Below are 26,183 nucleotides of genomic sequence, written 5' to 3' on the forward strand. Positions count from 1 at the left end.
GATTTCAACCTTTCTGGGAAACAAGTTTAATTATCATGTGATGTTTTGTTTAAATGTAAAAAGGTCATCAAATAATGTGCTTCATTCAAAAGGTGCCCTGAATAAAATAACCCCACACCTCTTGAAATGTTTATCTCATGGCTTTATATGAAAAGCGTGCATCAAGACCTCCTTTAATCTTCACTTCTGGACCTGCATTATCATTTTTCTGTCCTCCCCCATCATGTGTCTGCACGGACATGATGAGTGTTTATTTGCTACCCTGCTTCCTCTCCTGAAGCTGCTGATTCTGCGTTTCTGTGAAGCCTTTTAAATGATGCTGTGGTATCCCTCCTGCAGCCCAGCACCCTGAGCTGAGCCGTGCAGACTGGATGCATGGAGGAGGGGGGGGGGGGGGGCTTCTGCTTTTGAGGAATGAGCCCTCTCTCTTTTCCTGGAGCAACTGGGCTGGAATAATTACATAGCATGTGCAGACTGAACTCCAGTCATTGTAAACGGAGGGAGGGGGAGAGAGTGTTACAAAGAGAGAAGTGAAGCAAAAAAAAAGGAGAAAGATGGCGGCCTACAGTTCCTGTGGGTAACACTGAGCAGTTATCACATTATTTACAGGCGAGGATTTAATGCAGCGTTCAGTAATGAGCAGCCAGCCAATGGCCTGTGATCTGAAGCTCACTTATTCACTCGCCGGGCTGAGGTCCAGGAGGCTGAAGGCTGGAGGAGCCCCCCCACCCAGAAACAAAGCCAGCTCCCACTGCTGGTTCACTCCATTATTTTCTAATCTAAGGTTGTAAATCACTTGTGTGCATCCCTGTTTATGTGTTCATGGATTTATGTATCAGTTTGTGTTCATACAGACAATTCAGCCTTTCATGTGTCACCCTATTGGTGTCCAACCTGCAGGATGAGATTCACTTTGCTGACATCACTTCTTTTGTTTTTAACAAAGGAAAACACCATCGTGTGCAGCTTGAGTTGATTAACATAATAAATTATACATCTGTTATTACCCGTTGTGTTCATGATAATATAGGTCAATATGGATGTTACCTCCTCCTCTCTCCCTTCACTCACGTCTGCTCATTGACAACAAGAGCTAACACTGACCCCTTGTGGTCATTGGGTGGAAACACAGGCTAATTCACCTCATATTACAATAACGTTTGTTTAAAGATCTTTACTGCTGATGTGTAGAATTCATTTTTCAACCATAACTAACAATACTTGTGTAAGACGTCAAGGTACTACAATTGTAAGATTTTTTGTTTCAGTAAACTCGTAGTCCATTCATTGTCTCTGCATCTATCTCTATGTCATTGAGCCAGCAGCAGATGCTGCATCCACTGTGTCACTTTCCTCATAATTTAGTTGTTGGATATCCATCCATTATCTAGGGGTCACGGGGGGCTGGAGCCTATCCCAGCTGGCTCCGGGCGAAAGGCAGGGTACACCCTGGACAGGTCGCCAACCTATCACAGGGCTAACACAGAGAGACAGACAACCATTCATGCACACACTCACACCTACGGGCAATTTAGAGTGATCAATCAACCTGGTGAGCATGTTTTTGGACTGTGGGAGGAAGCCAGAGCACCCGGAGAGAACCCACGCATGCACGGGGAGAACATGCACACTCCATACAGAAAGGCACCTGCCCGGCCGGGGATTTGAACTTCTAGCTGTGAGGCAACAGTGCCACCCACTGCACCACCGTGCAGCCCGGATTGCGTTTATGAAGCCACAAATGTTGAATTTTACCTGTCCAAGTGTGACGGAGTGGCACCGTCAGGAGGGGGGGGGGGGGAGGCTTCTGCTTTTGAGGAATGAGCCCTCTCTCTTTTCCTGGAGCAACTGGGCTGGAATAATTACATAGCATGTGCAGACTGAACTCCAGTCATTGTAAACGGAGGGAGGGGGAGAGAGTGTTACAAAGAGAGAAGTGAAGCAAAAAAAAAGGAGAAAGATGGCGGCCTACAGTTCCTGTGGGTAACACTGAGCAGTTATCACATTATTTACAGGCGAGGATTTAATGCAGCGTTCAGTAATGAGCAGCCAGCCAATGGCCTGTGATCTGAAGCTCACTTATTCACTCGCCGGGCTGAGGTCCAGGAGGCTGAAGGCTGGAGGAGCCCCCCCACCCAGAAACAAAGCCAGCTCCCACTGCTGGTTCACTCCATTATTTTCTAATCTAAGGTTGTAAATCACTTGTGTGCATCCCTGTTTATGTGTTCATGGATTTATGTATCAGTTTGTGTTCATACAGACAATTCAGCCTTTCATGTGTCACCCTATTGGTGTCCAACCTGCAGGATGAGATTCACTTTGCTGACATCACTTCTTTTGTTTTTAACAAAGGAAAACACCATCGTGTGCAGCTTGAGTTGATTAACATAATAAATTATACATCTGTTATTACCCGTTGTGTTCATGATAATATAGGTCAATATGGATGTTACCTCCTCCTCTCTCCCTTCACTCACGTCTGCTCATTGACAACAAGAGCTAACACTGACCCCTTGTGGTCATTGGGTGGAAACACAGGCTAATTCACCTCATATTACAATAACGTTTGTTTAAAGATCTTTACTGCTGATGTGTAGAATTCATTTTTCAACCATAACTAACAATACTTGTGTAAGACGTCAAGGTACTACAATTGTAAGATTTTTTGTTTCAGTAAACTCGTAGTCCATTCATTGTCTCTGCATCTATCTCTATGTGACGGAGTGGCACCGTCGCTAACAGCGGGCAGCGCGCGCACACCGACACCAACACACACATGCACCAAACTTTTCCCGTTCCTAACAGCACTTCATTCATTTCGGTTCACACGCAAACATCCTTCTTTATCTCTCCGTTCAGAGTTTTGTCAGGGTGCACACTTTGAAGCTTTAAACATTGTTTAAAACATACATTGTCTTTGGCTGTTTCCGAAACGGCCTGCTACATACTACTTACTAATGTAGTAGGCAGTAGGTATTGTCTACTACATACTGCATTTGAATTTAGTATGTAGTATGACTGTTCTGTTCGATCCGTCATGCAGCATGCTGAGCCAGACTTCGCTGGATTTCCGGTTTCGGAAAGCGGAAGTAAACAACGGCGAAGCCGATAAATAAAATGCTTATTTAGCATCCATTTATGATTTAAAAAGTTAGGAAGTGGTTTATATGTAATTTGATAACTTTCAAAGCACCCAAAAACGGATTTCCTCCCGTCAAAAAATGAGGAAAAAGAAAAAGCAGAACGAGCGCTGTGCATTATGGGAAACAGTACGCGAGGCAGACTGGTCCGATGCATACTGAGATATTTTCCCGAATCAGTTGACATCCGGGGAGTTTTGGCATACTGCAGATTTTGCTCTTGTTCACATACTACTTACTACATACTGAATTTTGGACATATCAGTACGTACTGCTAGTATAGTAGGCGATTTCGGAAACAGCCTTTGTCTTTGGGTTGCTGCACTTACCGGCTCGAGCTCAACCAGGTCGTGTCCGGATTGCGCAAACCGAGCGCATGTGGTGCGCACCCTATATGGATGTATAGCGGCCAAAAGTGGCCATGTGACCGTGTTTAATTATTCTTTTTGTTTGTTTTAAATCATGTGTTTGAAATAGGTAATGAAAATGCTGTGTACGGTTAATCGCCTTGAAATGACCTTAATAGTGGAATATAATTGTTTGGGATAAAATATGTAATTTCCAACGCCCAGTGGGAGGGGCAACACACCTTAAAACAGGGCCAGTTTTGGCTCTCTTGGCAGTTGAGCAAAGTTACTGAGCAGGTAATGTCGCTGTGTGTTTTTTGATGAACACCTGTTCTCTTTGTGTCAGACGACACTTACATATTGACATGAACAATTGTAAATTATCTTCGTTTTTTCACTTTTGTAAATATTTTATTCTATTGCACTGGGGAGGCCGGCAGCCAATAAAACTGTCAAAATTAAGTCTTCCAACTACGCCTGGGTTTTTTCCCCACATTATTTTGAGTGTGGAAGGAGAACCCCACGACACCAAGTCTCAAGTTTGTGGAGCCTTAAGTGTCCCTGTTTGAGAAGATGGAGTAATTGGAGAACAAGCAATGGTTTGTAATTTGTTTTATACTTATATTTTAAAACTGTCTAATCATGTTGGAACTTATGTTTTTGCATTTTTTTTATACAACATTCTCTTTTGTTTTTTACTAATCAGTTTTCATGATTTTTAAATGTGCTCTGTCAGGAGGTTTTGATGTCTTGCATGAACCACTTTAATTTGTCTTTATTGCTGAAATGTGCTATACGAATAATTTAATCTAGCCTTAGAAAGTCCTCAGTTGGCAGCAAACACTCAAGTGAGCTTGGTTTGGCATGCTAAAGTCAACTTAATGTAAGCAGTTCAAATAAAATGTACTTAACAAATGAATCCCCAGCTGTACGAGGAACCTTTTTAGGTTGACCTGGTTGCAACTCCTCAATCCTAAACAGGCAACACCCTGCAAAGTAAATCCTGATTTGTGGTGGGCTAATTGTCTTTCTCTCCTGCTTTACCACATGAGGCACAGTTTGAGTGTAATATTCCTTTCAAAATAAAAGCCAAACTGATGGACAGATGAGACAACGTGTGGCTGATTCAATATGTTTATTGGCATCCGAGATGTCCTCAGTACTGCAGCATAGTCTGAAAGAGAAATATTTGAAATGCTGGTGAGACACAGATATGCAGGCTGTGTTTGCAGACAACATGAGAAATATGCTCTTTTATTTTGAAATAAGGGTTCTTGCACTGACAAATGAAGGACTGTTTGTATTAGCTAGCTCAGTTTGGGAGTCATGGTTCCCCAAAACATCTATCCAATGGTCAAAAATGTATATTAGTTCTGATTTGTTTTGATTGAATGACTGTTTAATGATACTTTTATTTTTGAATTGTAGACCTAACAGAACGTTGTTTGTATAGAAAGTAGAAGCTATTACTACAAAGATCATGGCCTTGTTTTATATTGTTATACTTTCTCTTCTCTGCTCATTGTGTTAAAATGATTAACTGTCTATCTCTGATGGGAACTCACGTCGCTGATCCACTGGGTGAAGGAGGAGGTGCGAGTGAACACTGTTGGCTTCAAAATGGTATTGCATCCTTGGGAGGAGACGAAGCTGGTCACCCCCTCCACGTACCACTTGCCATCACCCCGCTTGCAGTTCAGGGGACCTCCTGAATCCCCCTGCAGAGATAGACAGGTGAAGGATGAAGGCTGCAGACTGATGCAGAGTGAACTTGTTGGTATTATCATGTTGTGGTAACCAGGTAAAGAGAGTGAGTTCGTACATGGCAGCCGGAGTAGATGTAACCACCAGCACAGATCATGGTGGGTTTAACGTAGCTCCCCCACCAGTCACTGCCGCTGCAGACACTGTGGCCGATCACAGGAAGGAGAGCCTGCTGGAGCTTAGAGGCGATGGGACCCCCACCTGCAGGATGGGGCATATATTAAAAACCATGATGACTGTCAATGACTAAAAAGACAAGGTAGTTTTAATTAATGTTTAACTGACTTTGACAGCATCAGCATCACCCTGCATTTCCATTTCATCCATCCACCATATGACTTTACTCCTGTCACCACTACCTGACGTCACTACTCTTCTGTCTGCATTTTCTTTTCCTAAGAAGGTCCTGATGAAGAATCATTAATCTTCAGACCTTACCAGAATCTATCTATACTTACCTGTCTTCACAGATGTATTTGTAAGTTTTCCATACTGTCCAATGTTGTTTTTTTCTGAACTGCACATGTGCTATTGACTTAGTAATCTTTTGTAGTCTAAACAGGATCATGGCGTGTTTCCACAGACTTACTGTAGAGTCTCCCCCAGCCAGTGATCATGCAGGGCATATTATCAGGAGCGATCTCTCCGCTCTCAGGGAGACACGGAAGCTGCACCTTATCATTCACAACAGCAGGCGAGGCCAGTTTGATCATGGCTATGTCATTTCTGTAACACAAGAAAACCATGAAAAGGATAGAGGAGCATCTCATGCAAAAATGAAAAACTTTTGAATTCAAACACAATCATGAAAAACTGAACTGAACTACTTTTGTTTTTTATTTAAAGGGGAAACACATTTGCCTTAAGCAAGGTCAGCAAATGTTGTCCACCAACCATTACAAAATTTGATGTCTTTTAGAAGGGGTTGACTTTGAGGTGAAATCTGTTTATTGCAGGTTATCAAGGTTGAAGATTAACTTTGTTGTCGCATAAGGTGGAACATTTGGGTTATTCACCCTGCAGCCATAAAAAACAAACACACACACAGTGCGTATATCAAAACCATCTTTAAATACATTGACCTATCCATGCATAAATGAATAGATAATAGTGGGAGGCAGCAACTCTGGAAGATAAATAATAAATAAACAACATTAAGCAAGAACATACGGTGGCACTGAGAGCTCACCGCATTGCAACTTAAGAAAACACATGCAAAAAGACAAAACACAAGCAAATTAAGAAAACATCTTCATCAATTTGACAACACATGCGCAACATTTAGAAAACGCGCTGTAAAGACCACAACACAACGGAAGTGTTTCCAGATGACACTTAAAAGTGATGCACACGTCCGGACACGCTTGTTGTTGACGCAGAAACAAATACATTTTTATTTCATTTTCCAACACCACTGACGGTAAGAGAACCTTAATAGCGCTGTGACTCAAAAGCTGCTTCAACAACAAGCATGTCTGGACATGTGCATCACTTTTAAGTGTCCTCTTGAAACACTTCTGTTGTGTTGTGGCCTTTGCTGCGTGTATTTCTAATGTGTTGTGTTGTGGTCATCACTCCAATCAAACTAATGGAGTGATGTACATGAAAATAAAATGCCAGACACATGAAGCAGTAAATGATGAAACTGACTCATCATGGATCATAATATGAAGATTATTACACCTGATTCTGGCTACAGGAGAGGACATTTCAAGACACATCTCAATAAGGTTTTTTTGGACAATCTATTGTGTCTCTTGTGAACTTCAATTCTTGCAGACAAGATGTTAAGTTGTCCTCTCCACTGGTTTGTGATTCAGGTTACATCTGAGTGTCGTCTGCAAAAAAGCAGCAACAAACTAAAGCAATGCAGCTTAGATTTTTCAGTCTTGAAATGTCTGAAGAAGAGTTTTATATCCTCACCCACAGGACAGGCAGTTATCATCCCAGCGGGGGTGTACGATGATCTTCTCCACACTCCTGATCTGCTCATAGCCCTCTTCTTTGGTGAGGTCGAACTCCCCCATCACCACGCGGTATGTACGGGATCTGACACGCAAACACACACATACACACTCAGGTTACATGACACCTTTTATTAAAACAAGCAGAGGATGAAAGAAGATGCTGACGAACCCAATGCAGTGTCCAGCAGTCATGACCCAGTTGGGAGCGAGCAGAGTTCCTCCACAGGTGTGACGGTAGGTGGAGCCACTCAGGTATTGCAGAGAGATCTGAGACAGACACAGAGAGACAAACAGGCGGGGATTATCAGCTTATTCTAACGTTGTGTAAAACATCCCATTTGCATTATATTCTTATGACCTCTTTAAAAATCAGGGGTGAGAGAAAAAAGTGGATGGATGAAAAGTATGTCTACAAATTAGAAAATCAGCAGCAGTGGGCATCATCTCTGTATATCTGTATTTTCTAATCCTTATTACTGTAGACTCACCTGCCAGGGCCAGCTGTAGGGTTGAACATCTTCTCCGTTCACAACTCGTGACACGATTGGCTTATAGGTGGGAGTACCGCACCCGTAAGCTGATACACAAGAAACTGCAGTCAGATTATAATAATAATTTACTCACTATTCCAGTCAAACAGATTTCAGTGAATGTAGTCATTCATCGGGAATCTCGTCTTTATCTCTTCAGAGCCTTAGAACATATCAAGTTACTGTATATTTTTGTGTGTGTTTGTGTGTTCCTGCACACCAGTGACCTGCAATAAAAGTTTCGACATCCACTAACGAAGCAAAAATAAAGGCACTCACCCCATCCACAAACCCCATATTCCCCTCCTAATGTTGTCAGCCTGCTTTTTCCCTTTTAACAGATTTTAGTAGTAGAAAAATCAGATTTTTTTTTGTCATACAAAGACAGGTGTAATAACATTAGGGCTGAAATTATAAGAGGCCTTGTCTTTAATTAATAGCTTTTGCACCAACATAATGTTACAAAGGATTTTCTCCACCTTAACACCGGAGAGGCACCAAAACCGTTCAGCCACCAAATGTAATAACATATGAGGCTGGAGTATCAGTCCTGTATTAGCTCAATATCCACTTGATATTAAATCCATCTTCAGGGCATGAGCAGAGTGAGAGCTCAGAAAAAATGAAGCTCAGTGAAAGTTCACTATGATGATTTTTCATGCTGTGTTATTTGAAGTCCTTTATCAGTCTGGTTTATACATTTATTTAAATATAAGCCACCAAAACTTTAAGTGAGTGAAAATCAAAAGTTAGATAAGCCTTTTTTTTATTTCACTTGAAAGCAGTTGAACACATTGTTGATGTTTCGTCTTCATATATTGATAAAATGAAAAAACAGAACAACAAACGGAGGCAGAGACGTCTCCTTTGTTTAGATGAGACTCACCGTAGGCAGCAAACAGCAGGACAAGAGCCACTTTCATTCTGATTGATCAGAGTAGACAGTCTGAGTGTGTCCGGTGGTTTTTATACTCTCAGACTGAGCAGTAATCAGACACAAACAGTCTGGTCTCTGACCTGAGAATCTACCTCCCCCTCTGCATCTGTTTGACTCTGTCCTCACACAACCTCACCCATCCTCCAAAGCTACTGTAATCAGGACTCGTACAGGAAAATACAAAACAGCTCTTGGTTAATACCACATTCTGTATTCTTAGCTTTTTTTATTGTGTCACTCACCTGATGTGCTTTGATGATACACATGTACGTACGCTTTTACATGCACTGATGAGGACACTGGGCCGCTGTCAAACACACGCTTCATCTTTACACAGCTTCTGGTTGCATGAATTTGGTTCTGTTTCTGTTGTGGTTCAGTTCTGTTGTGGTTCGGTTCTGGTTCGGTTCTGGTACAGTTCTGGTTCTGGTTAAGTTCTGGTTAGGTCCTGGTTCGGTTCTGGTTGGGTTTGGTTGAGTTTAGCTCCGGTTGGGTTTGCTTGAGTTTGGTTCTGGTTCTGTTTGCATGAGTTTGGTTCTGGTTATGTTTGCTTAAGTTTAGTTCTGGTTGTAACACTAACCCTAGTCCTAATCCTAACCCTAATCACAACCCTAACCCTAATCAAAACCCTAACCCTAATCACAACCCTAACCCTAATCACAACCCTAACCCTAATCACAACCCTAACCCTAATCACAACCCTAACCCTAACCACAACCCTAACCCTAACCACAACCCTAACCCTAATCACAACCCTAACCCTAACCCTAACCCTAATCACAACCCTAACCCTAATCACAACCCTAACCCTAACCCTAACCTTAACCCTAACTCTAATCACAACCCTAACCCTAATCATAACCCAAACCCCAATCATAACCCTAACCCTAATCACAACCTTAACCCTAACCCCAATCACAACCCTAACCCTAATCATAACCCTAACCCTAATCACAACCCTAACCCTAATCACAACCCTAACCCTAATCACAACCCTAACCCTAAACACAACCCTAACCCTAACCACAACCCTAACCCTAATCACAACCCTAACCCTAACCCTAACCCTAACCCTAATCACAACCTTAACCCTAACTCTAATCATAACCCTAACCCTAATCACAACCCTAACCCTAGGGTTAAAATGAGAATGGTTTTGTAACAGAATAAATGCACAAAATTGGGCAATTATTAGGCTTCTCATAAAAACACTGTACTTCAAAGGGTTTTTAACACAGACCATTAGTTTTTGCAAAGTTAAGGTAAAATATACGGCTACAAAAGATCCTAAATTAAGAGCCGTTCGGGAGTGGAAAGAGCCGGCTCTTCTTTGGGGGCTGAGTCAAAAGAGCCGGCTCTCTTAAAAGAGCCGATCTTCCCATCACTAAAGCACATGCTTACTACCATTTGCACTCTTAGTTGCCCTTGGAACTATTTGTATTGTAAAACATATCAATATAAATATTTCAGACCTGTACCATAGTAATACACAGATAACACTTTAATTTGAATCATGTAAATACCACTTGTATACTTTAAAACAGAGGGTCATTTCATTCCTTGTGGACTCAACATGACAGCATTTATACTTTTCAAGTAATTGATCTTAAACGCTTTCAGAAAATGAACAGTAGCAAGACTCACATATCCCTTCGAGACAGCAAATGGTATCATAACAATGGTGTATGCTGTTTTGTAATGACTCAGCACAATTTTATAATTTACTAGAAATGTATTCAAATTATTTCACGGACCCCCACGCTATGGTTCGCAGACCCCCAGGGGTCCCAGGACCCCACTTTGAGAACAACTGAGCTAGAGTACGGTAATTGAGCTCTCAGCCTGCAGAGAAAGTTGTGAGGCACAGACCCCCAAGCTCTCTGCCCGACTCCACTGGTCACTCTATAACTTAAATATAAGACTCTTTGAATCAAAAGAGCACTCTACAAGGTTCGTGTACCATAAAACTAGACAATATACCCCCGTTTTCTGTGAATGCATGATTATGAAGTGAAGGAGAAAAGATGTGAAAAAAGTTGCGCAGTGTCGCTGTCTTTTCCAGCACAGTGTGCACTCAACTTTCAATGAATGGGGATGTGTTTTGTTAATAGGGTCAGGTCGCACGCAGCCATGTTGGAATCATTTTCCAGGACTATATGTGATTTTCCAGGACATTTGACTTTTTCTCCCATTTTCCAGGTGTTTGCCAGTACTGAAAAACTGGTCAATTGTTTTCCAGGTTTTCCAGGTTTTCCAGGTTTTCCAGGACGCGTGGGAACCCTGTATATAATATTACCGGTGAGGACTCAACTTGGACTCGGACTCAAGTAATGAGGACTTGACTCGGACTCAGACTCGGATTTGTCTCTGGTGACTTGGACTCGGATTTGTCTCTGGTGACTTGGACTCGACTAGGACTTGAACACAGAGGACTCAGGACTCGACTCTGACTTGGATTTGGTGACTCGACTACAACACTGCTGCCAAGTGATCCCACTCTCAACATACAGACTGCTTAACCACACAATTTAAAACATATAAATAGGCTATATAACTACAAATATATAAATTATACTGTATACAAATATCTGTGAAGATAAACTGATTAAGGCTGTTTTCTATATTTATACTTGCATGCAAACTTTTTTACCTTTAAATTTCATTGCAACTTTCATGCTTCTTTTTTACTGTCGCACCTGTTTAAATTTCATGTTACGGTGTTCGTTTACCTTTCCATGCTCGCAGGATTCCGCTGGGAATCCCGTGTTTCACGTCACAATGCTATGAACTCTGGGTAATTCCCTTACGCTAAGTCTGCAAAAATGCCCACTTACAGAAAGGGGACATAAAGGGCTCAAAAAGTCAGTGAGAGATCCCTCACACACTTGATGATTTGACAGTGGGACAGCCCTAAACCCTCAAAGACTTAGCGGGAACGCACCTTAAAGTCACTGAGTGCTGTGCTTGGACATTGAGACTGGGCCAGAATCTATAGTCCTTGTTGCAGAGGTTGCTGGTTTGACTCCAGGCCGCAACCATTTGCTGCATCAACTCCCCCACTCTCTGCTCCCCACATTTCCTGTCTCTCCTCAACTGTCCCATCAATGAAAGCAGAAAAGCCCAGAAATATAACTACTATAATATATTTATTTTTTTTCCTACATAAAAGGATAAAAATAAAAATCTTGTCCACCCCAGAGGTGCTTATTAATATTTATTTGTCCACATGACAACATAGACATAGAAAAGAATGCCAGACAATTAGGTGGTGCAATGTGTAATCAGTCTTTCATGTCAAAACACTTACATTTGAATACATTTAATATCATAGATTTGCAGACAGTGTGAAAGCATGCTCTGGTATTGTTGCCATTAGTCTGTGTCCTTGACATTTCTGTCAGGGAAATCTGCTCAGCAGGCGCAGGTGGAAAGAGCGCAGGCATGCCAAGACCTCCTCAAGAGTGTCAGGAGGAGCCAAAACACACAGCCTGTGAGGGACGGAAACACAGTGTTATTATAAACAGGACATATAGACACACCTGTGCTTAAAGCATCTTAGCATTAAAAGACTTCCTGTGATGAGTTATTTAGTGTGTAACTAGTTTTACATCTGCACTAGTCCTCAGGCCTCCACCTTTATTCCCTTCAGGGGTCAGACTCATGACACACACATATTAATGAGAATGTGGGTGTACTGGGTCATCTGCATTTGTGCATGTAGATGTTATCAGGGACTCTCTTTATCTGTGGAGCAGCTTTGAAACAACCTGTAACACTTCCATAACCTCAACATGAGCACTCTTTGAGATCACAATGATCAGAACAAAGACAAAAATTTCCAAAACTTTCAAGGATTTCCTTACTTGACTGATTCCTCCAAAACTACAACCAAACAGGTCGTCTGTGCATGCAACTTATTGCAACTCATACTTAAGTCTGTCTTGAGTTGCTTTTTTTTTACTTTTGTATTTTCTTGTTTACTTCCTGCCCTTGTGTTTTTCCCTCTACATTGATTACCCTAATTAGTTTCACCTGTGTCTTGTGTCACACCTGTGTCTGATTACCTTGTGTGTATTTTGTCTCTGTGATTCCTCCCTTCTTTGTTTTACCTTTTCATGCTCCCTGAAGTTTTCTTGTGTTTTTGTTGGACTCTAAGTTTTTCTTTGACTTTTGACTTCAATCTTTTGCTCATTAAACCTTTACTCTCTTCACGTGTCCTCCTCCTTTGTGTTTTACCCATTTTGAGGCATTGACCTGTTTTATTACCTGATGTGTACGTTTTGAGGTTCTTGTCCATTCTCACTGCCTGCTCCCAAACACACACCTTCTTCCTCCAGAAACCTCTGACAGTAAAGAACATCAGCCTCCAACCCCAACATCTGAAAATTAAATTCAACTATAATGTCTTTTCAAGCCTTAGAATAAATTAATAGAGATAGAGATAGAGACAGGAATAACGATAGTAACAGAAAAACATACTTTGAGAGAGACAGATATAGAATAAGATAGAAAGAGATCTATTTTTTTTAATTAAGAGGTTGTCTTTAAGCTGGGGTTGGTAGTCAGATTTAGATACACTTTTTGTTAAACTGGTTAAAATTATCTTTATGTTCCGATGGCAATCAATACATAATGTGTTCTTAAAAAATAGTGAAAAAAAACGCTCTCTACAGCTGGAGTAAACCTGGGGAAACACCAACCAATCCCTGTCTTTGGGAGCTAAAATATGAAACCAATCAAATCCCGTCCTCCAGTTCTGCCCGCCTCCTGTACATACATCTCATGTTTGTTTGGGTTTTTATCTTTCATTATGATAATGTTTTGGCACACAAAAGATGTGCTGAGGACCGGTTTTGTATCAGTCACGATCACGAAGCACCGGCGCTCGTGCATGTGAGTGGGCGCATCGTTTTGGAGGAGCTCCGAGGGGAGGGGTGGGAGGGGTTAGACGGAGTTCTGAGAAAACACTACATTCAAATTCATGCTAGTTTTCCGTGACTACCAACCCTAGCTTTAAGATGAATTGCTTTCATTTCATTTTTAAACTGACATGACTGACGCAAAAACTGAATCACTTAAGTTCTGTGTTTTCTGACCTTGGCCTCTTCAATCATCTGAGGCGGTAAATTGAGACAAGGGTAAAGAAAGACTCCGGCCATCGCTGTCTGACACGCCATCCCTGGAAGATCATTCAGGAACTCACAAGCACGCTGAGCATTCTGGGATAGTGTTGTCTTAATGTGCAGAATCTCCTTTGAGTTGAAGGAGAAACGTACAAACAGTGGTTACCAAAAGCAGAAAAACTAGGCTTTAGTGATCCCATCATGAAACTCTACTGACAGGAATTGAACTCAGAGATACTTCTCCAAAAATTCTAATCTAGCTTAATATCTGCAGGATGTGTAAGAAAAAGAAGCCACTTTCTCTGCACCATATTGAAGCAGTATCATTGAGCATGTTTTCTCTTCAGCTCTTACCTGTGCATATGTTTGATAGGACAGATCTCCAGGTGTGGGAGGATTGACCATGAGCTCCAGAGCTAGCTGGGGCAACACTGGAGGGCTGCCTGTGACCTGCATGTTCCGTAAATATGTTTTCACCTCTGGCTGCAGGTTTATGACCTCCATATATCCTCCTCTCAGACCGCCCCTGAACACAGTGTCAGCACAGAGAACAGTGAGTCTGAGAGCAGGAAGAACTGTCATCTTATTACCCCTGTATCATGTTTGTATTATTCACTGGCAAGGTAGTGTATATAAAACTATTTTAGATGATGTGAGCTAAATGTTGATGCATTAAAAACCCAGGCTTGATCAATCAAAATTCTAGGAAAAAATGTATTTTTCTTTTCAATATACACATTTGTTTGGGTATTTAAATTTGGAGTAATTAACTTTTATTGTTATAATCTTAGACACTGCCCTGTTCTCTTCCTCGTCCTCTTTTCTCTATACAGCTTCATTGCTACATTTCAACAGATTCAACTTCAGCCACAGTGAATCTGTTACTTCACATCCACTCTTGCACATTATCAAATCTATATGCAAACATAACACCTTGATATTAATCTCTGCAGTTTCTCCTTGCCTTCAACGCCTTCAAAATGACCATTTTGAAGAAAGACGATCTTTACAGCAGAACTAAACATGTTTACAGCCTGGTACAAAAGACGAGTGTAGTCTGGATAGCTCACTTCTCGATCGGCACACACTGTACGGGGGGTGAGTTTTTTTGTAACGCAGCAATTTCGAAGATATTGAGATTACAAGTCTTCCAATGAAAGGCACAGCTGACTTGACTGACAGGCGGGAACACTGTAGCTGTTGGCTAGGAGGCTCAAAGCCCGCCTCTTTACATCACAATCACTCGACTGCAGCAATATGGCTCCCGTCGACGATTGGCCTCAAAACAGCTCTTCAGAAACAGATGGGTGACGTCACGGATACTACGTCCATAATTTATACAGTCTATGCTTAAAACACCTGTTATGCTCATCTCAGCGAGTCACGAAAAAGCAGCGCAAGAGACTTAATGATGTTGAAAAAGCGGAGTATAATGCAGATAGCGCCTTCTACTGTTTAAAAATAATTTCCTGATAAAAATTATGTTTTTAATCAGGAAATTATTTGTATGTGCTGGACTGCTTCTTTTGTTCCCTTATTATTTCCCCTACAGGTCACAATAAACATGAGTCATATTAAGCTGCCAGCATGGAACAGCTTTACAGACTTTTTTTGTAAGGACCATAAAAATAATGTGATTAACACTTTACGTCATGACTATCTGAGGAGGTGTCTCCAGACCTCTGTTATCTTCCTGGTTTCAGAAACGTTTCAGAAATCTGATATCAAAGCCCTCCAAAGTTAAACAAATGTACATAAAAGATTGATGTAAATTATGTCCGAGTAATGAATTCTGCAGTCACACTTGTGGCTGAAGACAGGTACAGTCAGTGGTACTTACTCTCCCATACAAGCGCTGGATATTGAGTGGAAGGAGACCAGCTCCACTGTCTCTGAGTACTGGTTCCCCATCTCAAACAGGACTTTCTTATAGGAAATAAACTCTTTGTCTTGGCCAAACACACTGTCCTGGGACACCTAGAGGTTGCATGACGACATGAAAAAGGCGGCAGGAGCTGGTATGAAAATGAGAAGGGTAGAGAAAGAGTCCTTAAAATTCAACTTTGTAGCTCGTATTCACCTCTTCAACTAGCAAGACGAGGCCCTCAGCTGCAGCAAACCGAATCACGTCTTCTATTGTTTTCCTGTCTTGCACATGACCTTTGAGGAAATATAAGAGTGACTGATAAAGTTGATTGAGATGAGTTGAAGTGACCACAGAATACTGTTTACCTGTGGGGTTTCCTGGGTTGCTGATGTACATTGCTCTGGGCTCAGTGCCCCCTAGCAGCCTTCATTGCTCGGTGCAGCTCGTCTAGATCTACAGCCCACCCTCTGTCCTTCATCAGCTGATATGGCACCAGCTTCACTCCGTACATATCCATCACAGTGGGCAAAGTGTGAGGACAGGGCATCGGGGTCAGCACACCTGTCTGAGTCGTCCCCTCCCCGCTGGCCATCAGATGTAAAGCCAGCTGAGGATCAGAAATAAGAGACTTAAAGTATGACTGTAAATTCAGCAGTGTAGTGATATATTTTACCCTGCTTATAATATTCAAAAGCTATACCATACCCACAGAGTCTTCTGAGCTCCGGTAGAGAAGATGATGTCCTCTGGATATGACTTCACTCCACCATCTCTCAATGTGATGAACTCTGCAACACTTATAAGGACCAGAGGTAAACCCCAGGATCTAGAGTACGAACCTGTCATTGACAAAGTGCCCTGAGGTAAATACTTTGATTTATTTTGAGCTAGATATGTTCAAATCCTCTCAAATGAATCAGCAAGACTGATTCTGACCCACGCTCCCTCCTCCACAGGTCCCCAGTAGTGTCTGTGCTCTCTGACGGACATCCAGAGGAAGACTTTTTTCTTCAAGGAGCTTAGGGTACATACACACTGCCAGGACCTGAGGACACACACTGAGTTACAGTCACAGGACATTTTGGTTTCACAAGTCATACTGATCACAAATGCATGTATGCAGGTATATGAACAGGCTCATACGCTCCCAACATGCAGGCCTGCTGGTCGTACCTAAAATCTCTAAAAGTAGAGGTAGAACCTTCAGTTATCAGGCCCCTCTCCTTTGGAATCATCTACCAGTCAGGGTCTGGGAGGCAGACACCCTCTCCACTTTTATGGGTAGGCTTATAACTTTCCTTTTTGATAAAGCTTATAGTTAGAGCTGGCTCAGGCCTGGACCAGCTCTTAGTTATGCTGCTATAGGCTTAGACTGCCAGGGGAACTGGTGCACTGTCACACTGGGATCCTATCTCATCCCCTTCCTCCCAACCCCCCATCACTTACTTTAACTCGTCCCATTGAAAGTTACTAACCATAGACCTTTCTGGAGTCCCTGAGCTCCATTGTCTCGTAGGTACTTCTGAGCTGCTGTCTTGAAGTTGGGTCTCTGTTCATATTTTGACATAGAGTACAGTCTAGACCTCCTATATTGGTAAAAGCGTCTTGAGATAACGTTTGTTGTGATTTGGTGCATTACAAATAAAGATTGATTGATTGATTGATTGATAAAGATCACATTACACCTACCTGACTAACAAAAGAGACCGGGGCCATCCCTGCCTTGTGGGGATCATTTGAACTGATATCAATCACTCTCCTGGAAGGCTTCTTTGCTCCCTGAGAACAACACAATCTGGGTTTCAAAGTCAGGTTGTATTATATGTCAGTATGTTTAAACTTGTATAGTTTGAACTGCTCAAAGCTTTGTGTTGGTGCCGATTTTGGCGCCCCCTGTTGACAAAGAGGCACCTATTTAACTTTGCTGATTTTCTTAGCGAAGACGGTACCATGGAAAACCTGATCACACATGTGATGTCACATTAACCTATGGGAATGAGTTCCGGCACATTTCCCTCTGCCAGCTGACACTGTGGTAAAAATGTTAGTGTCCGTCTCAGGCTGGTTTTGAGAGTGGGGAAATAATGACAGGATCCCCGGATACCAACCATCTCTGATAGGGAAAAGTGGAGCAACATCCTGTCCTGCCATTCAGGCAATGGCAATAGAGCTGGTGGGAGTCACTCTAAGCTGATAAGCTCTTTACAAGGTCACTCAAACCAGAAGAGGTAGTGATGATAGCAACAATGTTCAAAGTTGAGACATTTGCCTGGATTATGTTTAAAGGTGCGTCAACGTCAAAGCTCGGAGAAGAAGGGGAGCTGAATAAGGACAGAAATGTCAATATCAATATTCCTTCAGAAGGGCTGTCCACCTAATTTGATGTCACCTTCAATGGAAATGTTCACTTTGATGTCCTTTAGAACAAATAAGCAAGAATTATAACTATAATCTCGACCAGGTGAGCAGGCCCTGACTGCCTGCTCAACCTGTCAGATTTCGAATTTGCATAATGCCCCATTTACTATTCATTACCCTTACGTATTCAGTACCTCTGTACAAGCAACAAAAGTAAACATGACTATCAATAGAAAGCCTGTCACCATTGCCATGGGGTCAGATGAGGTGATTGACAGCACGTGGTCAAACCAGCCTCAAAATATGCTCATAATAATTCAAAGGATTCAAGTCTGGAGGACTTGTATAAGTTGCCATGCTGTTGTGTTTTTTTTCCATTAAAAAACCTTTACACATCAAGTTAACAGCTGTATTGCTTCATTTTGTAATTTAAGCATAAGGTGGAGACAGATATTGTAAACAAATGCTTCCAGGATGTGGTCATGCATCGTCATGCCAGCCTTGCATAACTGGGTGCCTTGTATACAATTCAATGCATGCCCCTGCACAGTGCTTTCATGAGCAAGTCTGAGCACGAGTTGTTGGTTTGCATCAAAATAATCTGCAACAAATAGCTCTCTGTAGCATTTCACCTTCTACAACATAAGAGAGTACGCTTTAAATTCATATCTGTTACATAGTAATCTACCAATTCTGGAAGTTGAAGTACATGACATGTTGCACCTGTAACTACCATTCAGTTACAACACTGGTAAGATCCTGCAAGAGTCGACTTCTTTTTGTGCATGCAACAAACAAAAATTTCAGGGGAGTCATCATCATGAAGTTGGGTCTCTGTTCATAATTTGACATAGAGTGATCTAGACCTCCTATGTTTGTAAAAGCGTCCCGAGATAACGTTTGTTGTGATTTGGCGCAATACAAACAAAGATTGATTGATTGATTGATTGATCATGCATTTTGTTGAAATAAGGAAGAACATTCTGATGCCAACACTTTTTTAATAACTCAATAAAAACTTTCCTAGAATTCCTAATTGTGCTCACAGTTTTATCAGTTATTTGTTGAAAAATCTGTGTAACCTTCTCACACATGGATTAGAAAGGTCATGAGTTGTCTATTTTAATGAGAAAATGCTTCTATCATGTCTACAGAGGTGAACTGCAGCAGACAAGCCTATTGTATTTGTTTGCACCTGTGACTCACCTTTTTGTTCTCTTGTGTGGTCTCCCATGTGGCCGGATTCTGCAGTTCTGCTGGGTCCCTAATCCTCCGGGGCACCCTTGAGTCCAGTTGCTGCACAGAAGTCATCCCTGTCCTCTCTGCTGTCTGACAGATGAGCTCTGACTGAGAGGACTAACCACCACACCTCTACACCTCTTCATGGCGTCATCAAACTTGAATGACGAGTATAGAGTCTGCAGAGAGAAGTGCCAACAGCAAGAGTTTCCGACAAAGTGGTTATCTGAAATATTTAGAGGATCTGGAGAAATAATACTTGGTAAAGAAGTGAAAAAATTACAAAAATATGAAAAAAGTTTTAGTTCATTTACCTGTATAAAAAGTGAAATGCCATCAATGTATTAGAAAAAAAGCACAGTTGCATGTTCTTGCTTAAAAAAAGTAGAGATCAGCATGCTTATTGATTATTTCACTGGAAGCAAACACTCAAACAAAATCTCCCTCCTGCTCTCTGTTTATCAATGATGCTGCGCTTTAAACCGGATTAACTCACCTTCTGTGGTGTCACTGAACTATGTTATGAAACAGCTCTTCACTTTATGCTAGTATCAATTAAAGCCCTCCTACTATAGTGATATTACAGTTCTATATGTATAGGCTCGAGAGATTCAGATAAAGATTACCCTTTTAAATGTTCCAGCATGTGATGGACTGTTGTAATATACTTTTTTTTTTACTGCTATGGACTTTTTACCTTCTATATCACATTGGTTTTATATAATATGCAATGACAAAGTAAATAATGTTAGGACTGGGGCACACAGATTTTTGTCTATTATGAAAGGTGCAAATAAAGTGAATGATGTCTGTATATCTTCTGCAGAGTAGAGTGTACTCACATCGAAACGTTAGTCATTAACTTTATTTCAAAAGTTATAAAAGTGTGTATTGTGAAATGTTTTCTTCTTTCTGAAATTTTGTTGAGGTTTTACCTTGAGTTTTTACCTAAGCTTGTTTGAGCCTTCAAAGGTGTGTAGTTAAAGCTCTTGGTTTGCGTCAGTTTTGGCGCCCCCTGTGGTCTTTAGGATCAGTACAATTCACAGGGGCTTCAAAGTTCCTACAAGCCTTTAGGTTAGTCTCAATTTTGGCGCCCCCTGCAGATAAAGCAAGACATTTTAACCCTTTTTTTTTAAAGTTATTTTTTGAGGCTTTTTTGCCTTAATTAGGACAGGTGAAGAGAGACAGGAAATATGGGGAATAGAAAATGGGGATGACACGCAGAGTCCGAAGTCCGACCAATGACCCCCGTGACAAGGACAGTCTCTCTCAGATGTATTTTTCCTCTACATGTCTAAGCTGTATTTTCTGATACAAAACCGAATCCTTCTTTATTTTAAATGTCTGGCATGCAACTTAAAACACATCTTTGTTGTAGAAACATTTGTTGAAAAGCTGTTTCTGCAACCTGCCATTTCCTTCTCTGTCTTACACCAACCCCATGGCCAGCTGCAGGCATTACAACAACTTCATAGAGATACACGGTGATGCTTTAGTTTTCCTTTCCAGGCCATAAAGAGTCATCTGTATAATTTCAGTCACAGCACAGACAGAAAACCATGAAAGAGCTTTTATTAAATGGAAAGTAGCACATCGTTTGTAATGCAGAGTAATAATACGGGACAGTTAGCATAGATAAAGAGAGAAAAAACAACATGAATCGAAGTTCTAATAAAACAATGGCTTCTGGCCAAACCTTGCATAGACGTCCCTTCTGCAGCTTAGGGAGAGAGAGAGGTGTGTGACTATGGGGACATTGAAGGGAGCTCCAGGAACACAATATAAACTACATAATGTTACAGCCTCTTCAGTCTGAAGTCCATCATCATCATCATCATCATCATCATCATCATCATCCCTCAGCTATTCAAACAGAACCTGTTAGATAAATTAAAGGAGAATATACAATGAGAACTCAGACGTGGAGCATGATGTAAAGGTGGTGCATCTACGGGGGGGGGGGGGGGTTATTAGGTATGAAGTCATGCATTGGGTCAGACTGACGCTGCTTTTGGCTGATCCAGGACCAGCTGAGCCCACATCCGTTGATTAGCTCCAGATGATGGGGTCTGATCCGGGTCATGTGGTTTCATGGCAAAAACTCTTAAGCCGGCAGAAGAAAGAGGGCCAATAGTTTCAGTGATAGCCCTTGTTTGTAGAGTCCGGCTGCGTTTCATTACAAGTTCAACCTTCCTGCTTTGACTTCCTCTCAGTGTGTGACCCTCAGAGATTTTCTGCTGCCGTAAAAGGATTGCTCTTATCTGAAGACTCAGGTAAATCCGACTTTGTAGGGCTGACAGAGCAGGTTGATCTTGCATTGTTCATCTTACGTGATTTTTAAAATCCCCAAATTACTGTGAATTCTGGAATATATGCCACACATGTACGAAAGATGTGGGCTATTTTTTGGGGGGAGGCTCCCAGAAGGAAAAAGGGTGTCGCTGATATGCCGCCTTCAAATTGAACTTGTAATGTTGTGAAGTTGTGTTCATGTAAGGCTTGGCGTTATAGCTGTAACTGACTGGGAAAATCTTTGCTTAGTAACAACAACATGGACACCAATATATCAGTCGTTGTCCTCTTTGCTTTCTATGTGAAAATGCTGAAATTAACCTTTATTCTCTGTGATCAAACCCCACAAAAGGGAACAAAATACAAGCCATCAAAGTCAAATTAGATTAGCTAGGTTAACACTTGCTACAGCTCCTTTCAGTCCTATAAAAGGATAATGTTAATCAAACAATGTTAGGCAAGCTGCGTCTCGTCTTGTGAACACGTGAAACGACCCCATTTAAAGGCACCAATAGTTTTGAGGTACGGACGAGCCCACTGCCCATGAACAATTTGCAGAGACTTGCACTACCTGCTGGTTAGTTATTAGAAGATTTATCTAACTACAGTATGTCCCTGTTTTCTTTAAATGCATGATTATGACCTAATTAGGAGGAAAAGCTTAAAAAAAGTAGTGCCTCTACACTGGTCTGCCTCGTTATGTGACCCGCATTGAAGCGGTTGCGGCTTCTTGGAGCACCATCTTCTGGGTAAGACACTGCACAACAATAACATACCTCTCTCTGCAGCAGTATCATGTTGCTGCAGATCAAACGGAAATTTCTGATACATAAACTGATTTAGATGATCACAGAGCACCAGTGTGTCTGAATAATTTCCTACTGACACCTTTACCGGTAGACTGTAGGTGCTTCTGATGATCTGCAGGAAGCACATGTTGGGTTGAAAGTGGTTTAAGAGAAGTGCTTTTGTTATACTTCTTACCTGCAAACAGTTCTGGCTTTCCTGCAACATTTACCGTAGTGTCACACCAGGCGGCTGAGGGGAAGTCAACCAGGCGCAGAGGAACTACAAATGAAACGTAGCACACGTGTTTCCGAGTGTGGCAAAGGTGACATCCAAGTGGCTCAGAGAGAATCCTCGTCCTCTCCCACATTCTCTCCTCAAGCCTCTCTGAAGGGAGTACATAAATATTTAGAGCCCTTGTTTGAAGAAGTATTTACTCTCTTCGTGGTTTCTTTAGAAAATGTTTGACACAGTTCATCCAGTTTGTGCTGTCCCAGGCAGAAGGGGAGCCCATGAAACTCGGGCCGGGATCGCCCAAAAATAGACTTGGTCTTGGTTGATTAGGAGGAACAGACTTCAGTCTTTTGAATCACTTTTAAACCCATTTTATGAGTAGTGGTCTGGTGAGCTCTTCCTTGAGTTTGTTAGTAGTTTTCCCTTAAAGGGCCACTGTTCCAGTTTTTAGAGAAAGCAGTCTTTAACTTTGTTAAACACCAAAGGCACATTCATGAGATTAACTTTTTGCTACGCGTGCCCCTGCCCTTTTACCATCCTGATCATTTTGACTTCATCCGTTAGTTTAACCTGAGTTTTCTTCTCTCTTCTATCCTTTTCTCTCACTGTAGACCAGAACACAGAGAGAGGGAACTTGATGAGCTTCAAACTAAGTTTATGAACACACTTGACGCTTTAATTTACGACTTTTGGGAGTGTTATACATCAGGTAATCATCCCACTCCAAAGACATTTCTGGACAGGTTTGATCCTGTTATATTTGGAAATCTTAAGATATACTCCTGATTTTTTTTGTGTTCAAAGCTGGCAGACATCACAGCTATGGTGACGTGCTGACATTCACTACACGGGTGGATTTACACAAGGATTGCATGGCTTTTGTGGATGCTAAAATGACACAGAAACAAAACAATTGTCTTACTCTCAAAGCACCAGGTAAGAGGGAAATGCTAATGAGAGAAATAGATGACATAAAAGTATTAAAAGTGAGTATTATGGAATTAATTTTACAGTATAACTGGGATCATTAGGTGAATGTAACTAATATTAAGGTTGATGAGATATTTGGACTACATTTTTGACACTTACTTCCTCTAAGATGGGTTTTTTTGTGTGTACAAGTGTACAACCTTTCACCTCTCCTTTATTGAGTTGTTTCATTGGAGCTCATCCTTAGTCAACTCTCACTGTGCTTCAGCCTTCAGTTCATGATTGTTTTATAGCTTAATTTTTTTGAGGTTTTATCTTTTAGTCCATGAGATGTTTCTGTTTGTTAGTTTTTCTTCTGTTCTGCAAACACGGTGCTGTCACGTCTCACATCTTACTGTCTCTGTTTCCAGTTAGAAATGGAGCGCACCTCGCGGCTGTAGAGAGCCTGATGTGTACAGGGTCAGGCTGTCACAGCACAGCTCGAGTGTCAGGCACCGTTTTTGTTTAGCAGTTTAGCGCCTTCTGGTGGACGGGAGGATTAGCTGCGCTTTGCTGCCGCCTGTTGCCTCAGCTTCTCCCTCCTCTTCTTCTCCATCAGTCTGGGGAAGCAGAAAGACGCATACAACATTTTTGTGTAAGGAAATTAGTTGAATGAATATGTTCACATATTCACATAATAAGTTTAAACTTTTGGGAATTTGTGGGTGAAATTGTGTCGTCTATCTGCATTCTGCAAAATCAATCACCTTCGATTTCGAGCCTCCACCAGCTCGCCCAGCTGGTCCTGAGCCGCTCTTAGCTCCTCCAGACTCTGCTGGTAGCCCAGATCTCCTGAGCCCGACCTCTCAAGGAGGGACACCTGGTTCGAAAGCTCACTGGTTCGATCCCGCAGCCGCTGGATGGACATGTACAGGTTCTCATCGTCCTCCTCCTGCAGCCAGAACAAAAATCTTTGGATTGTTTTATTCTACAAACTTATGATTTAAAGTAGACTCTAAACAAACGACTTCTTAACTCCATATCCTATGATTCAAATATAGAAAAAGGAATGGATATAAAGTGTGATTTCTGGCTGTATTCAAGAGAGAACAGGAGTGTGAGACCTTTGCATTCACGATCTCTATATGAACCAGGAGTGATGCCAACTCCAGCTCTTCACTGTAGCTGTTCTTTAGAGGGATGCTCCGATACCCTGAAAATACGACCAGACGAAAACACGTCAGCATGAAGACAACAAACACTATCTTAATCTGTATTTTTTACCAAAAGACCCATCTGTAGTGCAAAGGTATTAACCCCTTCATTTCTCTGATTGATAGCTTGTTCACTTCCTGTAACTCTTTGTGTCATAAACTCGTCTTTGTGCTTTACAAATAAAGCCTGATTGATCCATCTTCATGTACCTGTTCGCAGCAGACGGACGGGGTAGGTGGCCTGTGCTAAAAAGTTGGGATCACTGAACATGTCCTCCTCATACACAATGAAACGCAGGAAGGAGAAAGTGGGGTTGTGGATGTCGAACACAAACTGCCTCTGCACCCAAACAGGATTCAGACCGTTATCAGCTGGGAGAGTTGGGAGAGAGAGACGACCAGTGAGTTCATGATAACCGTAGCGGTGTAAATGAAGGTTTTCAGGTTTCTCTTACCTACAACATCTGTCTTACACCTGCAGCTGTCGTAGTCAGCTCCACAGATCTCCACCTCCACAAAGGGGCAGACGATGCTGCGGCCGTTTTTAGGCAGATGTCGGGCTCCAAGAACCTGATACAGGAAAATATGAGGAGTAGAGACAAGTCTAAATCAAACAAAACTGAATAGATTCCTAACTGCTCTCTGGATAATTATCCTGACCTGTAACTGGACGGTGATTGGCTCAACGTGTAAGGTGTCCTTGTTGAAAGGGTCGAAGGAGTCGTCCCTCATGATGTCGGGCTGGGGAACGTAGCCACTGCCACCGCCGAGCGTGAACAAGGCCTGGTTCAGCTGCATGGGCTTATCTGCATAAAACACAAACACACAGTTATTTTTTCACTCCTCTTCCTCCTTTATGAATTTGGATCTTATCAAGATAGTTCCTGTGGCCCTTGGTGCCTTTTCACAGCAGGGTCCAGGGTCTAAATAAAGCTCAATGGAGTGTACGCAACTTAAAATGTGGACTTAAAATTGCTGATTTTTTGAAACACTAGCAGCACTCATAAGCTTTTCATGGGTCTTTCTACCTCAATGCAAAGCAACAACAGGATGGAAGAATATTTGGAAAGTAGTTCCTGGGACTCAAAGTACCAGGTACCTTTGGTGAAAATGTGACTTTAAAGAAAGGGGAAAAAATGACTTTTAGCTCTCTGGTCCCTCCAGGAAGGTGTAAAGTTGTGAGAACTTGAAACTCACACAACTTCAGAGAATTTACACAAATGCAACCAATCCAATCAGCTTTTGTCAATTGGTAACTTTTCCAAATGAAATCAATCAATTAGTTTTTTTGTCATAAAGCTCTTTTCATACAAAAATATTATAACACAAAGTGCTGTGAATAAAAATAATAATAGTAGTAATAAATATAATTAAAAATAAATAAATAAAAAAGACTCTTGTTAAAACTCAAGATGGGAAAATAAACTCACCAGAAAAAAAATAATTAATAAGATAAAAAAAAACAGTAAAATAAAC

General features: G+C 41.6%; 3 protein-coding genes and 1 long non-coding RNA gene across 5 annotated transcripts in view; all 4 read right to left on the reverse strand.

The window, feature by feature from the left end:
- The window catches only part of LOC117806038, a 30,972-nt gene extending 27,411 nt beyond the window's left edge, over positions 1-3,561 (reverse strand). The window contains exon 1 of the long non-coding RNA XR_004629585.1: positions 3,470-3,561. This is a non-coding gene — a long non-coding RNA (uncharacterized LOC117806038). The remainder of the gene's footprint in view (positions 1-3,469) is intronic.
- Positions 3,562-4,605: 1,044 nt separating this feature from the next.
- LOC117825726 (proproteinase E-like) lies at positions 4,606-8,747 on the reverse strand. Its single transcript, XM_034701657.1, has 8 exons — positions 8,635-8,747; positions 7,707-7,795; positions 7,388-7,485; positions 7,175-7,300; positions 5,841-5,977; positions 5,310-5,452; positions 5,053-5,205; positions 4,606-4,661 (listed from the first exon to the last, which is right to left on the reverse strand). The coding sequence occupies exons 1-8, from the start codon at positions 8,669-8,671 to the stop codon at positions 4,644-4,646; spliced, it is 801 nt and encodes a 266-aa protein (XP_034557548.1). The 5' UTR covers positions 8,672-8,747; the 3' UTR covers positions 4,606-4,643.
- A 3,207-nt stretch (positions 8,748-11,954) lies between these two features.
- Positions 11,955-16,730, reverse strand: LOC117825510 (alanine aminotransferase 2-like). The gene is given in 10 exon segments (XM_034701402.1): positions 11,955-12,173; positions 12,952-13,064; positions 13,782-13,937; positions 14,163-14,334; positions 15,649-15,785; positions 15,889-15,968; positions 16,041-16,084; positions 16,086-16,282; positions 16,381-16,514; positions 16,612-16,730. Coding segments are annotated over 10 exon segments (1,218 nt in total). The 5' UTR covers positions 16,706-16,730; the 3' UTR covers positions 11,955-12,082.
- A 4,097-nt stretch (positions 16,731-20,827) lies between these two features.
- The window catches only part of LOC117825498 (1-phosphatidylinositol 4,5-bisphosphate phosphodiesterase gamma-1-like), a 32,617-nt gene continuing 27,261 nt past the window's right edge, over positions 20,828-26,183 (reverse strand). The window contains exons 27-33 of one of the 2 annotated variants that reach the window (XM_034701377.1): positions 25,368-25,513; positions 25,163-25,277; positions 24,918-25,079; positions 24,618-24,706; positions 24,261-24,445; positions 23,942-24,113; positions 20,828-21,150 (exon numbers count right to left, since the gene is read on the reverse strand). In XM_034701377.1, the coding sequence (XP_034557268.1) occupies positions 24,053-24,113; positions 24,261-24,445; positions 24,618-24,706; positions 24,918-25,079; positions 25,163-25,277; positions 25,368-25,513 (758 nt within the window). In that variant the 3' untranslated portion in view covers positions 20,828-21,150; positions 23,942-24,052. Of the gene's footprint in view, positions 21,151-23,703; positions 24,114-24,260; positions 24,446-24,617; positions 24,707-24,917; positions 25,080-25,162; positions 25,278-25,367; positions 25,514-26,183 lie in introns of those variants that run through there. The other variant, XM_034701371.1, reaches the window with a different exon arrangement.

Source organism: Notolabrus celidotus, chromosome 2 (genome assembly GCF_009762535.1).
Source record: "Notolabrus celidotus isolate fNotCel1 chromosome 2, fNotCel1.pri, whole genome shotgun sequence".
NCBI classification, from domain to species: Eukaryota; Metazoa; Chordata; class Actinopteri; order Labriformes; family Labridae; genus Notolabrus; species Notolabrus celidotus.